General features: G+C 41.4%; 1 protein-coding gene across 11 annotated transcripts in view; it reads right to left on the bottom strand.

Annotated features, from left to right (window-relative positions):
• The window catches only part of chn1 (chimerin 1), a 225,299-nt gene that overhangs the window by 37,056 nt on the left and 172,611 nt on the right, over positions 1-15,632 (bottom strand). For all 11 annotated transcript variants that reach the window (XM_062969167.1, XM_062969163.1, XM_062969162.1 and 8 more), the window contains one exon: positions 5,366-5,450. In XM_062969167.1, the coding sequence (XP_062825237.1) occupies positions 5,366-5,450 (85 nt within the window). The remainder of the gene's footprint in view (positions 1-5,365; positions 5,451-15,632) is intronic.

Genomic DNA, 15,632 nt, shown 5'->3' with positions numbered 1-15,632 from the left:
CAAGTTTTTGTTTTTTTTGTTTGCCTCTTTGTTGACGCAAACTGTCTTGGCAGTCCTGTTTTGCTCAATCCGTCCATCACGAGCGAATGTCAAGTGCAGCAGAAACTGAACTGCATGTATTTATTCATCCTATTTATATCTTGTGCTTTCTGCAAGAAATTTAGGGCACTATTCATGGGTATCACATCAATTCTGTCAAGAAGAAAAGGTAGTTTTGTGGTTATGCCACCCAACACCCTTCATAGCTGGAAGGGTATTCAAATCCAGATTTCTCTAAGACTCTATTCTCATGTACACCAGAAACCCAACACCAAGTCTCTCTAAAACTGAGCAATAAAAGGATTACTGCTACATGCTCTTATCCAGAACTGTTAATAAGAAATGACTAGTATTGCCCCAAATTCCCCCATTTCTCTCTAAAACAGCCCCCACACCTAGTTTCAAGTTTAATCTACTCCTGGAAGAGGGCATGGATTAGCACCATCAGATGTCAGGGATGATGGTAGCTGTAATCTGGAGAACCCCAATTTGCTCATACTTGCACAACAGCAGCATAGAAACCAAAACATTTTTGTCTGGTATATGTTATCTATTTTCTCTCTCTCAAAAAAAATTAACATTCACCATAGCCAGTGAACCAGTCTGTTGTTCCGTGATTTGTTCTTACTGTGGCTACTTGGTCTTTATTACAGATTTCTCAGAAGACAGACAAGGTGACTTGGTATCTCCATACCACCAAGAACATGCTATAGTTTATTATGATCCACACAGTCGAAGGCTTTAGAATAGTCAATAAAACAGAAGTAGATGTTTTTCTGAAACTCCCTGGCCTCCTCCATTATCCAGCGGATATTGGCAATTTGGTCTCTGGTTCCTCTGCCTTTTCTGAACCCAGCTTGGACATCTGGCAACTCTCGCTCCATGTATTGCTGGAGTCTGCCTTGCAGGATCTTGAGCATTACCTTACTGGCATGGGAAATAAGTGCCACTGTACGTAAGTTTGAGCATTCTTTAGCTTGAGGAATCCAAGGCCGGAGTTAAAATTGCTGGAAGAAACATTAACAACCTTAGGTATGCAGATGATACCACTCTGATGGCCGAAAGCGAGGAGGAGCTGAGGAGCCTTATTATCAAGGTGAAAGAAGAAAGTGCAAAAGCTGGGTTGCAGTTAAACGTCAAGAAAACCAAGATCATGGCAACCACTCCTATTGATAACTGGCAAATAGAGGGAGAAAACATGGAGGCAGTGACAGACTTTATATTTTTAGGCGCGAAGATCATTGCAGATGCAGACTGCAGCCAGGAAATCAGAAGACATTTACTTCTTGAGAGGAGAGCAATGGCCAACCTTGACAAAATAGTGAAGAGCAGAGACATCATACTGGCAACGAAGGTCCGCATAGTCAAAGCAATGATATTCCCCATAGTAACCTATGCTTGACGGGGTCGCACTCCCCCTGAAGGCGCAGGTCCGCAGCTTGGGGGTCCTCCTGGATTCGGGGCTGACGCTTGAGGCTCAGGTGTCGGCCGTGGCCGGGAGGGCCTTTGCACAATTAAAACTTGTGCGCCAGCTGCGACCATACCTCGAGAAGTCTGATCTGACCATGGTGGTCCATGCCTTAGTTACCTCTAGACTGGACTATTGCAATGCGCTCTACGTGGGGCTGCCTTTGAAGACGGCCCGGAAATTACAACTAGTACAACGTTCGGCAGCCAGGCTTTTAACTGGAGCGAATTACAGGGCGCGTTCAACGCCTGTGTTTAAGGAGCTCCACTGGCTGCCATTTATTTTCCGGGCCCAATTCAAGGTGCAGGTTATCACCTACAAAGCCCTAAACAGTTTGGGACCCACCTATCTTAGAGACCGCATCTCCCTCTATGAACCCACACGTTCTCTTCGCTCGTCGGGGGAGGCCCTTCTCTTGCTCCCACCACCCTCACAGTCACGGTTGGTGGGGACGAGAGAGAGGGCCTTCTCCGTCGTGGCCCCCTGGCTTTGGAGCTCTCTACCTAGAGAGATCAGGCAGGCCCCTACCCTCCTCTCCTTCCGGAAGAGCTTAAAAACCTGGCTCTTCCAAAAGGCCTTTAATTGTTTAATTGTTGCTGGATTGATCTAGCTGTCCATCCCATTGTTGTTGTCTTGCCATTTTATACCGCACTTTATTGTCCATTCAACTGTGAAATTTCCTTTTCCCATTTCGTAACACTCTGCACTTTGCCTGGGATCTACGACTTAGTCTCCTGTTTTTAATACTGTATCCTGCTTGTTGATTTTAATGATTGTTTTTATTGATGTTGATGTTTTTTACTGGGACAATTGTTTTATTGCTTTGTTACTGTTATTTGTTTGTTTTATCGGGCCAGGCCCCATGTAAGCCGCCTCGAGTCCCTTCGGGGAGATGGGGCAGGGTATAAAAATAAAGTTATTATTATTATTATTATTATTATTATTATTATTATTATTATTATTATTATTAACCTATGGATACGAGAGCTGGACCATAAGGAAGGCTGAGATAGATGTTTTTGAACTCTGGTGCTGGAGGAAAATCCTGAGAGTGCCTTGGACCGCAAGAAGATCCAACCAGTCCATCCTCCAGGAAATAATGCCCGGCTGCTCACTGGAGGGAAGGATATTAGAGGCAAAGCTGAAGTATTTTGGCCACATCATGAGGAGACAGGAAAGCTTGGAAAAGATCACGATGCTGGGGAAAAAGGAAGGAAAAAGGAAGAGAGGCCGACCAAGGACAAGATGGATGGACGGTATCGTTGAAGTGACTGGGTTGACCTTGAAGGAACTGGGGGCGGTGACGGCCGACAGGGAACTCTGGCGTGGACTGGTCCATGCGGTCACAAAGAGTTGGAGACGACTAAACGACTGAGCAGCAGCAGCATAGCCAGGGGGCACCAAATTGGTTTCACAACAAGTGGTCACGGTATTTAAGGCAAAACTGGTTTGTATTTAATATAAAGACTACTAATGGAACCTAAAACATGTTTGCATGTGAAAAAAATCATGTGATGGTAAAGTGAAAGTGCAAGGGTCACTTCTAATGTTACCTTTCCCCCTACGTTCTCTCAGCGTAGGAGAAAATGTAACAGGTATAAAATAGAATATATCAAGTTTTCTTTAATCTGGCTAATCAGTAAGAGGTTTTGCTTTTTTAAATGCAAGTTAGTATATTCTTCCCAACATTCTTCCCAACTAAGTAGTCTTTCTGTGCAACATGCATGGCTGGTCACCTTCAGGGGTCAGGAAGGAACAATTGTGGTATACACATTTATGTTGTGGCCAATGATTCAACCCATTGTCAGGCTTCCTTGTTTGAGCACCTCTACAATCTTCCTCCCACCACAGCACTGCTGCCAAGGAGATGGTGGGTTTCTTTAGCTTTAATACTGTGAGTCACTTAAGCAAAATGAAAGCTTGAGAAAATGAAAAGGCCGAGAAAGAATAAAAGCTCTGGAACTGGGTTTATTCTCTTTTTTGTTCAGAATGAGGTAGGCAGCCACTTTCTTTTTTTCTCCCTCCCACTCAAGGCTTTGGAAAAATCAGGGCTAAAGGATTATTTTAATGTAGGTGGGAATGCATAGTGCATGAAAGAACATTACATAAACCATATCCATGCAGGACACAAACCACCCACTTGCTACAGAAGACAGAAAGTGCACGCTATGGTATGTCATGCACCACTGAAAAGATATTCTGATTATGAATTCACTCTGAAAAAGACCAGCAAGTTCTTGAGCTAAAGATTAATTTACTGCTTATTTGAGAAAATGCAATATACACCCCTCTCCCCATACGAATTTCTATGAGCATGCAATATTGTAAAAGGAATCCTAAAATGTGCTGCATATAAGGATTTGTCCACAAAGCAACCAACACCTGGATTCAGAATGGTCACTGTTGTATTTTCTCATTTGGCACATGCATGGCTTTGATGCAAGTTAGGTCATTTTCTCCAGCAATTGTGAAGTATGTACTATAAAAACCAAATTGTTTGCAAAACTACATTAAAATGAAGCAATAGGCAAAACAATTTTAGAATGTTTTCTAGAAAAAGAACTTGTAGGTTACCGCAGAGCTTGGAACGCTACTTCTATGAATTAAGAGAATGCCATACTGAAGCCATTAATAAGGGAACTGTAGTAGGATATTGCCACTAGATTATGGATGTTTCTATTCGTTCTTTTTTAAAGTAGCTTAACCACCTCTAGGACATGGACCGGATTTTTTCAGAAAAATTACTACTACAAAAAAACTACGAAAGAATACAAATGAACTTCTGAAATGAGATGTTCTTGCCGAGGGCTCATAGCTATGAAGAATGACCTCTGTCCCATTTTGGGGTTCTCCATTTCCTCCAAGGGATGCACCCACTACTACACAACTGAAACTGGTGTTTTGGTCATGTCCAGCAGCTGTGATGTTAGCTGCTATGTGTGTTCATATGTGAACAGCAATATAAAAGGGAATCACATCTCCTGGTGGGCCACATTAAGACAACAATTCTCAATTTCTCTGAAAACCTTCTTTTTATCAGATGGCCCAAGGGCTACAGATCCTGATCACATGCAATCCATGCAATAGCAAACTTAGTTCCATGTGAAATCTAAAGCACTGTCTGTGGGTTTGATTTCTGTAGATTTGATCATTTCCAGATTTGATTGAAATGTTCTCTCTAGGAACCTCTAGTCTAGGTCCTTCGGTGCAATTCTATGGCCAGGGGTTGATCAGAGTTGTGTTAAGAGGACCGAACAAGATCCCTAAACCGAACCCCTCCACAGGAATCTCTAGGTACTCCACTGCAATTTTATCATCAAGTTCAAGTGGATGTTGATCACAAAAATGTGTTGGAGTAACTAAAGATTCCTAGAGTGTGTTTTTATTTGTGTTTTTTACCTTTGTGGGGGCCCTGCATCCTTAATGCAAGCAAATGTGGAGGACTGACTGTATTTCAAAGACGTATCAGTTCCCACTCTCTCACGAGCAGCCTGTTATATACTGGTCTCAATCTCTCTTTTTGATTCCTACAACTGATAATTATGTATAACCAGGGAAGCTTTAACGTTTAATTTACTGTTTTTGTTGCACCTACTGCTGTTTGATGATTATTTTACAATTGTTTTAGTCTCTGTTTTATTACTTTTATTATTTTTATGTGACAAGGCTGAACGCCAAATCACCAATATATTGGGTGATTAACATAAAGGCCTGATTTACCTTTATGTCATACCAGTTGGAATCTTTTTGTTAGCTATAACTGGATTCATTTCAGGATTGAGAGAGCACATTTTATTATGAAATGGAAAAGCAGCTGAAGGTGGCAGCAACGTATAAACAATCTGTATAATTGGTTACCTGCACATTTCACTCCCTGAGCAATGAGGCCCCACATGAAGTTGGCACAATATTCACACCAGTGTGGACCCCTAAATGTGTGAACCTGAAAAACAGAAGAAAAAAACAACAAATGAGCATAGTGATAATTATTTTTAAAAATGTATACCAACTTCAACCTCTCTGCTATGATTTTTCTTGCAAAATTAATACTGATTATGCTTGTTGATATACCGTATAAAAGACCCAAGATGCCACAAACACAAGCTTAAAGAGAAAAAATAAAATTTGAGCAACAAAGCCGTTCTTTTTTGTGTATAGAAAATTCTGGGTACAATGCAGAAGAGGGCTTTTCTTTGTGTGAAGATCGTATGCACACTAGTGGATGCCTGTTAGAGCTACCTCCTAATAGGATATACCCAACAGCCTAGTATTTGAGCAGCTGAGTTTGCATTTCTACTCGAAGTGAAGAGGACAACACAAATCTGAAGTGCTTATTTCAAAGCAACATTTAAAATGCGTACACATACACACATATGTACATTATTTAAAAGGGTATGCTATTTTTCCTAATTGTCAATACTGTGGTTACCCTTTTATTACATGGCATCCCCAATCCCCATTTCTAGGTCAGGGAGGAAGGTTTGGAATTGATCATGCAGACCTTGGGTTTCTTCTCCTTCTTGCACTGGGAAAACTCAGAATATACACCAACTGTCTCCCACAAGCAGACGTGTTGGGGGCTCTTTTGGATAGGCTTCGAAATAATCCATAATATTGCTCTCTCTTTCCATCTTTAAGGATTTTTGGTCGATGCTAACCTATTCTGTTTTGACTTTGCATAGGTAAAGGCAAAGGTTTTCCCCTGACGTTAAGTCCAGTCGTGTCCGACTCTGGGGGTTGTGCTCATCTCCATTTCTAAGCCAAAGAGCTGGCATTGTCCATAGACACCTCCAAGGTTATGTGGCCGGCATGACTGCATGGAGCGCTGTTACCTTCCCGCCGGAGCGGTACCTATTGATCATTTGCATGTTTTCGAACTGCTAGGTTGGCAGGAGCTGGGGCTAACAGCGGGCGCTCATTCCGCTCCCGGGATTTGAACCTCGGACCTTTCGGTCTGCAAGTTCAGCAGCTCAGCGCTCTAACACACTGCGCCACCACCAGGGGCCCTGACTTTGCATAAGTTTGCTCATTTCCAATAGTCTAAAGTAAAGATAAAAGTTTTCCCCAGACATTAAGTCTAGTTGTGTCTGACTCTGGGGGTTGGTGCTCATCTCTATTTCTAAGCCTGGTGTTGTTTGTAGACGCCTCCAAGGTCATGTGGCCAGCATGACTGCATGGAGTGCCGTTTCCTCTACCCACTGGAGTGGTACCTATTACTCTACCCACAGTTGTATTTTTTCGAATTGCAAACCTGCATTCAAACCGCTGACCTTTCGGTCAGCAAGTTCAGCAGCTCAGCAGTTTAACTCACTGCGCCATTGGGGGCTCCAATAGTGTAAATTATTGAAAATTCTAAGAAAATTTGCAGATTTATATCCTCCAGTTATCCCTCTCTTGGCAAAGGTTAATAAGGGTAACCAGGGAGTCTTACTCTTTAAACATGGCTGGACACCAGAAAGACCACTAAGTGCATAGTCATTTTGTATTATGTCATAATCCCCAATATAGAAAAAATACAACTGGCAGCCATTTCCCTTCTCCATTTAATACCAGCAGCAGGATATATGAATTTGAATTAAACACTTAACCATGGTCCCATCCTTACATTTCATTTTTATAGCATGTTTTGAAAACTTATTTATAGTGCATTTCTCAAGCAGTTTACAGCAACAAAATCAAGCTGCAGAGTGACAACAGACTATAGCTATAAACACAATATCAATAGTACAGGAGAAACCTATTCTTTTTCTTTGGTGTGTTAATACAAAAGACTTAGGACTTTGTAGCAGAAAATATTCTATTTGGGTATTTAAAAACAAAAATTATGAATATGTAATCAGCATATTTCCGGTCCAGTGGAAGAGTTAAAGCAATGGAAGGTTTTCCTTCAGAATGTTACTTTCATAAACATCTGGAGGGACTGCACCAAGAACAAATAAATAAAAATGCTTGTATGCAACAACAGATTCAATGATAAGAAGGAAAGTGATAGCTATCTCCTTAAATGCCATTTCACAACTATAAGGAGTTAATGCTGATTTTATGATAGGCTTCATTCTGTACCACAACATTTTAGCACAGAAAATCATCATTTTTAACCAATGTGTATACTTATTTAAGCCTGTTCACTCATATTGGAGTTTGAGTTTCTCTTTATCTCTAGCTGAATAGTTAAATAAAACCTATGAGCAATTTATTCCAGGGGACTAGTTATGTCAATCATTGTAGAAGAAATGCCAAAAGTGTGCCCTTGGTATCCACTGCATTCAGTACCCTCTGTGGATACCAATATTCATGGATGCTCAAGTAACCCTACCTAATATAATAATTATTATTTTACTTCTTTATCTCTAGAGTGTCACAGGATGATAGGTTCTCACCAACGTTAAAACTCTTCAGCATCTAGTCTGAGAAAATTCGACCATAGAGGACCGTAGTGTCTCTACCCCTCAACCATTATCATAGATGGATAATGGAGGCTGGGAGCTGTAGTCCAAAAAAGAAAGTGTTCAAAACTGTTCCCTGAGCTATGGAACAGAACAACAGGGAATATGAATATAATAAACTAAATAAACTAAGATGATAATCAGGGGGTAAGAGGGTTTCTTAGAGCAAAAATTCACTTCCATATTTGCTGTTAATAGAACTCAAGCTGACTAATTCAAAACCATCCTCTGCAGAGCTTGCCAATGCAAGAAAGCTAGTTGCTGTAATATTTTACTGTTGGTGTTCTTCTTCTAGTTTATAAGCTCACCAAACAACTTGGCTCTTTTCAAAAGCAGATTTGGTATTTTATTCAGAAAGTAGATGAACAGCATCAGCATTTTTCTGGTGTGTGTTTGTGTCAAACACAAGGCCTGTGGGCCAAATCTGGTCACCATGTGACACACTGTAGTAGCTGGACAGGACTGATAAAGCCTCTGATTAAAATACTAAATGCATAGATGGGATGAGTGTGGGCCATGCAAGGCACCCAGCGAGGCAAACAAAGCACACCTCCGGGACTGAAGAGATAAAAAACAGCTGCCCTCATTTGAAAGCTGCCAGGCATGGGCTTTTTCTTCATCTGTTTGGACAAGATTATTGCTTTTGCAGGTTTAGTCTCCTACATACATTGTATGTTGTAATGACAAAATCAGGACTAGAAACTAGGACAAAAGATAAAAAATTACTTGAATATGTTCTTGATAAAATGCATGACATAACAACAATACTGGGTCTCCTTTGACTGAAGCTTTGTCAGATTCACTGATCATCTAGCATTAAGACTGGGCGACAGAGAAGCCAGAAAATGCCTAAATAACAAGGGAAAATGCATAAGCATAAGTTGCCATATACTACAAACCAGAAGATGGGTGGGCTGAGATTTTTTTTTTTTGCTTGTTCAAAGCAATACAGATTCTTCTTCATTCTGCAATGAGCCAGTTGTTACGTGGGAAGCTCAAGTTCATACTAAATTGTCCTCCTCTTTTCTTCTTTATAGATCACTGAAGGAAGTAATCAGTGTAAGGTATTTAATTAATTAGGCTTCTGTTTGAATGTTAACATTTTTATTGTTAACAGTTTACTAATGCCATTTATTGTGCAAATATCTTAGAAATACTTAAAGCATGAAATGAACATGCTTAGCTAAACATATTGTGAAATATATACGAAAATGTATATGAAAAGTCATATACAGTTGGTCCTCTATATCCATGGGTTCTGCACCCACATATTCAACCAACCATGACAAACCTTGATTTTGCCATGTGCTGGTTACTACATTAATGTATATGGCTATCTTGCTGTAGCCTTCCACCATTTCACAAATCTTCATACTCTAACACTCATTATGTAGGGACCATGGGCCAGAAAATAGTAGATTATTGCCTATATAGCTTTGCCTCTGCATATATCATATAGCCTTTATATAGACAATATAAGCACTTTGTATGAATCAAAGTAGTATGTGCAACACAGGGCCTGTGCCCCTCCTCTTCCTGTGAGCTGGTGCCTTCCTTCAGGAAGTTCCAGAGAGAGAAGAAAGCTCAGAGTAAACAAGTTAGGTCATTGATATCATTTGTGCCAAAGTAGATGTGAAAGGTGGAAAAGAGTCTCAGCCATTGGTCAGTTCTAGATAAGGCCGAGATACAAAATTCTTTGTTTGCTACGACATGCTTTGCGACGGCCATTTGGATGGCACAGACCCACAAAATGTGGGTACCTAAGGCTGTTTTGCCTTATCATCAGCTATGATAATAAAAGGCTTGTTTTATTGCTCTCCTGGAATTCTCTCCTTTACTCCCCTCTGGGCTAGTCCTCTACAATTAGAGTTGTCTGTCATTTCATATATGGGATTTAACTATGCCACTGTATATAATAGGACTTGAGTATCTATGGATTTTGGTATCCATGGGAATCCTGGGTCCAAATGCTAAATACCAACAGTTTCTCCCTCTCTCCTCTTTATAGTTCTCTTAACATCATTTGCTGCCATTTTATAAATGAAAATAATAACAACATTGTGGACAGTTAGCAAATTGCCAACAGAAATGGTATTAATGTTGTAATATGCGAGAAGGTGGTGCTTTGGCTCTTCAGATATTTTAAACTTCCATTCCCAGAAATTCCAGCTAGTATCACCAAAGGCCAGGGATTTTGAAAATTGTAATCCAACCCATCTGGAGAGCAAAGATTGAAAACTATTGGCATAAAACCAGAACAACTATTTCAGAAACATGCAAACCTTTTGTATAAAGTGAAAAAGTAATGGGAGCCATTGTTATATAGACACACTAATTTTGAAATAAAAGTTGGTCATTCAGGAGAACTAAGGAATCATGTCTTAAAATATGTAAGTGTGGACTGTTTTTCTGATATTATACAAAATGAAGCTCGCAAAGACTACTGTATGCTCTATTGTTTACTTTTAGATTAAACTGATCTGGTATACATAAGCCTGCCCTGAATTGTGGCCAACAACTTTGTTCAGGATATCAGAGGACATGGAGGACATTTTGCACTGGGCACTCCAGCATCCTAGACTGCCGCATATAAATACAGTAGAGTCTCACTTATCCAACATAAATGGGCCAGCAGAATGTTGGATAAGCGAATATGTTGGATAATAAGGAGGCATTAAGGAAAAGCCTATTCAACATCAAATTAGGTTATGATTTTACAAATTAAGCACCAAAACATCATGTTAGACAACAAATTGGGCAGAAAAAGTAGTTCAATACGCAGTAATGCTATGTAGTAATTACTGTATTTATGAATTTAGCACCAAAATATCATGATGTATTGAAAACATTGACTACAAAAATGCGTTGGATAATCCAGAACGTTGGATAAGCGAGTGTTGGATAAGTGAGACTCTACTGTAGCAAGTTTATCAGCAAGAACAGCATAGGCTTGAATGCTGAATAGCTAAATATGCCATTTTGGCCCTTACTCATTCCCAGATGAAGTTCTGACATTTCTTGTTTACCTTTCTGTGGGTACTGAAGATGACAGCAGAAATGTGAATTGGAAATTATACTTCAGCAAAGTTTCAGGCAAACTGCTATAGGAAATGGAAGAAAATGCTAAACAGTCTATATACAGTGTATCTGTATATATAAAAGAGTGATGGCATCACGGCAATTCACAAAACAACAAAAGTACAGGCCCCCCAACCTCAAAATTTGACAACACAACCCATCATCCATGCCTCAAGGTTGATACAACAAAAAGAAAAGAAAAATAAAGTCCTAATTAGAGGGAGAGCAATAATTTTTTTATCCAATGGCTGCCAGTTTAGAGGGCTAATCTCTGCCCACTTGGTTGCCTAGCAACCAGCCAAGGGACAGCCAGGCTTCAGTTAGGGGACAGGCTGATTTAGGCCTCACTTAGGCTTCTTCCACAGATTATCTAATTTGCACTGGATTATATGGCAGTGTAGACTCAAGGCCCTTCCACACAGCTATATAACCCATTTATCTATATATATAAAAGAGTGATGGTATCAGGGCAGCGGACAAAACAACAAAACTACAGGCCCCCCAACCTCGAAATTTGACAACACAACCCATCATCCACGGCTCTAGGTTGATACAACAAAAAGAAAAGAAAAATAAAGTCCTAATTAGAGAGAGAGAGGAATAATTGTTTTTATCCAATTGCTGCCAGTTAGAAGGCTAAGTTCCACCCACTTGGTCTCCTAGCAACCGACTCAGCCCAGGGGACAGGCACAAGAGTTTGGAGAGACCCCTAAGGGCCATCCAGTCCAACCCTTTCTACTATGCAGCAGGACACAATCCAAGCATTCACAACACATGGACAACGTATAAATACTATACAATACTACACAGAGACATAGACCTCCTCTACCCTCACCACTTTCACAGGACACAAACAACCAAATGCATACTAAACATAAAGACAACCATACAACAGACATTCAGTACCACCACAATTTCTCACCAACACCACCAGACAATGCCACAGCAACACGTGGCTGGGCACAGCTAGTACTCAAATATAGGTCGAGTTTTCAAAATTCCCCCTCAGCTTATATTTGAATGAAGCAGGGGCAGGCGCTACTGCCACCACTGCTATCACCCAGTCTTCTGCCTCCTGGCTTTGTCTTCGCCTCCGTGGCCTCCTTGTCCGCTGCCATGCCGCTGCTGAAAGGAGAAAGGGAGGCCCATACGCAGCAAGATAAGCATGGAGGGAGGCACACACCTCAGTTTCCCCTTCTGTCACCATGCACATACCCTCTGCTCTCCGAGCAGCAACCCAGTTCATTGCTGTGTGAGACCAGAGAGGTTGTGCATAGAGACAGAAGGAGAAATGGAGGCACACACCTTCCTCCATCCGCGACAGAGGTCCTGCTGCCTGCCTGCCTGCTTGCCTGCCTGATTTCCAGAGTTCCACCGCAAGCGTCACTGGCCGCTGGAAGTCTGGCAGGAAGGCAGGCAGGCAGCGAGCAGAGAACGTGCCACGGACAGCTGAGAAAATGAGAAAGAAAGCACCACGCACGGCAAGACAAGCTTGGAGGGAGGCGTGCGCCTCCGCTTCCCCTTTGTCACTGTGCATGCGCCCTCTGCTCTCCGTGCAGCAACCCAACAGGGTTGCTGTGCGAGACCAGAGAGGCTGTGCACTCCGTTGTGTTGCCAGGGCCAGGAAAAGAAGGAAAGGAGGGAGAAAGGAAAGGAGGAATGCAGGGAGGAGAAACAAAGGAAGGGAAGGACGGAGAGAAGGAAGAAGATAGGAAGAAGTTGAGGAAGAGAAGGGAGGTAGGGAGGAAGGAAGCAAGAAGAAAGGAAGGAAGCTAAGGAAAGAAGGGAAAAGGGAGGGAGGAGGAGAGGGAGAAAGGTTAGAAGGAAGGGAGGAAGAAGGAAGCAAAGGGAAGAAGGGAGAAGGGAAAGAGAAAGGCAGAAGATCCTTGTTCTAGATGCTCCTTAGAGGTCCCTTCCAACTATTACTAATATTAATATTATTAAGACTGGATGGCCATCTATTGGGGTTGTTTTGATTGTGCTTTCCCTTCATGAAGGCAGAATGAAGGGGGTTGGACTAGATAGTCCTTAGAGCTCCCTTCCAACTCTGTTACTATTACCAATATTAGTACAAACGAATTCTTATTCTTAAGTTATTGTTAATACCATATTGGTTTTTTTGTCCCTCCTTTTCTACTTACAGAGCTTGTTTATTCAAAAACATTAATCTACTGATGCCTCAGTTAATGTAATTTTATTGGTATCTATTTTTATTTTTGAAATTTACCAGTAGCTTCTGCATTTCCCTCCCCTGGCTTATACTCGAGTCAATAGGTTTTCCCAGTTTTTTTGTGGTAAAATTAGGTGCCTCGGCTTATATTCGGGTTGGCTTATACTCGAGTATATATGGAATCCCTAAAGGATAAATTGGCACCTAAACAGTACTGCACAAAACAGTGTATTTGTGTCTGGGTGCCTAAATGCAGTCAAGACAGAGGTACTCCTGGTCAGTCAGAAGGCGGGTCAGGGTGTGCGGTTACAGCCATGCTGGATGGGGTCGCACTCCCCCTGAAGACACAGGTACACAGTCTGGGGGTGCTCCTGGACTCATTGCTGACTCTGGAACCCCAGGTGTTGGCGGTGGCCAGGAGCCCCTTCGCACAGTTAAAACTTGTGTGTCAGTTGTGCCCATACCTTGAGATGCCAGATCTGACCATGGTAATCCACGCCTTAGTCACATCCTGTTTGGTTACTGCAATGCTCTCTATGAGGGGCTACCTTTGAAGCTTCAACTGATTCAGAGATCGGCAGCCAGATTACTAACAGGAGCCCCATACAGGGAGAGATCCATTTCCATGTTGCGGCAGCTCCACTGGCTCCCAGTCTGCTTCCTGGCTAAATACAAAGTGCTGGTCATTACCTTTAAAGCCCTAAATGGCTTGGGTGCAGGCTACTTGACCAAACACATCTCCTCTTACAAACCAGCCCAGGCACTGCAGTCAGTCCCACCCTGCTCTCAGTCCCACCCTCATCGCAAGTACGGCTGGTGGGAACAAGAGGGCCTTCTCAGTGGTCACTCCCCACCCTAAAGAAATAAAGCTGTCCCCTCCCTCCTTTCCTTCAAAAAACTGAAGACCTACTTATGCTCAGTAGCGTATGGAGAGGGTGACAATTAGATAATGAGAGATCACTACCGGGCCCCTGGCTGAGAACTATATCGTATTTGGACTTTCCTAGTCCATGCCAACTCAATGACCATCATTTGATTATACAACCAACCCACACTGTTTTGCGAACTCTAGTTGGCTGTTGTAAATTAATGTGGATGTTTGTTTAGATTTTGTGTTATTATATAATTTTGTTTGACTATGTGTAGTTTAATTTATTGATGTCAGGTATAATTTACTGATGTTAGGCTTTAATTTGATGCTAGGTTTTAATGTTATTTCCATATGTGGGATTTCTCTGAGATGTTATGTCAGTATTCGTTTGTTTTAAGGAGGCATTGAATGTTTGCCGTTGTATGTTGGAATTTGCCCTGAGCCCCCTTGGGGTGATAGAGCAGAATACAAATAAAGATTATTATTATTATTATTATTACTAATACTAATAATAATAACTTTATTTTTGTACTCAGACTCCATCTCCCCAAAAGGACTTGGGGCGGATTTTTGGTTGTGTGTATATGAAATGTAAATCAAGTGTTTCTGCTGTTTTGCAAGTGTGTGTTTCAGCAATGAAACAGTTAACAGCAGGCCAGTTTGACTGACAGCCTGCTGTGACCTATCAGGCATGATTTCCGGCCTTGGAGGTCGGAACTTCCTTCGGACTAAGGAATGTGTCTTCTTATCTCTGTTGAACTGCGAGAGAAGAGCCGAGCCAAAGAATGCCGGCTTCTAGCAATGGACTTTTCTGTTTGTAAGTATCTTTGTAAATATTAAATAAGTGTTTGAATTTCAGACTGCAGATGTCTTTGATTCTGACATTGGAGGAATTGGTGAGGGTAGAAGTTCACCAATTCATCAGGGTGCTGACTGGCACCCTGACCCCCTGGCTCTGCATCCTGACAGCTTACATATGGCTCAAGGTGCCTAAAACAACACATAAAATAAACACACACTAAAATAAAACCACTAGCATATAAAACAACAATTTGAACTCAGAACAGCACCCAATAACCTTTAGTGTCAACTGTTGTAAAAATATAGATACAGTAGAGTCTCACTTATCCAACACTCGCTTATCCAACGTTCTGGATTATCCAACGCATTTTTGAGGTCAATGTTTTCAATACATTGTGATATTTTGGTGCTAAATTCGTAAATACAGTAATTACAACATAACATTACTGCGTATTGAACTACTTTTTCTGTCAAATTTGTTGTATAACATGATGTTTTGGTGCTTAATTTGTAAAATCATAACCTAATTTGATGTTTAATAGGCTTTTCCTTAATCCCTCCTTATTATCCAACATATTATTCAACATTCTGCCGGCCTGTTTATGTTGGATAAGTGAGACTCTACTGTAACTGTAAACAAGAAGAAAGGAAAGGGATAATGCAAGTTGTAGCTATGGAACAAGGGAATGGGATGAAAGTGCTGTACTGTATCATAATTGTAGACCATTGGGCTAGACCAGGGGTCCTCAAACTTTTGAA

Source organism: Anolis carolinensis, chromosome 1 (genome assembly GCF_035594765.1).
Source record: "Anolis carolinensis isolate JA03-04 chromosome 1, rAnoCar3.1.pri, whole genome shotgun sequence".
Lineage (NCBI taxonomy): Eukaryota > Metazoa > Chordata > Lepidosauria > Squamata > Dactyloidae > Anolis > Anolis carolinensis.
The sequence above is the reverse complement of the archived record's forward strand: the minus strand, read 5'-3'. Positions and strand labels throughout refer to the sequence as shown.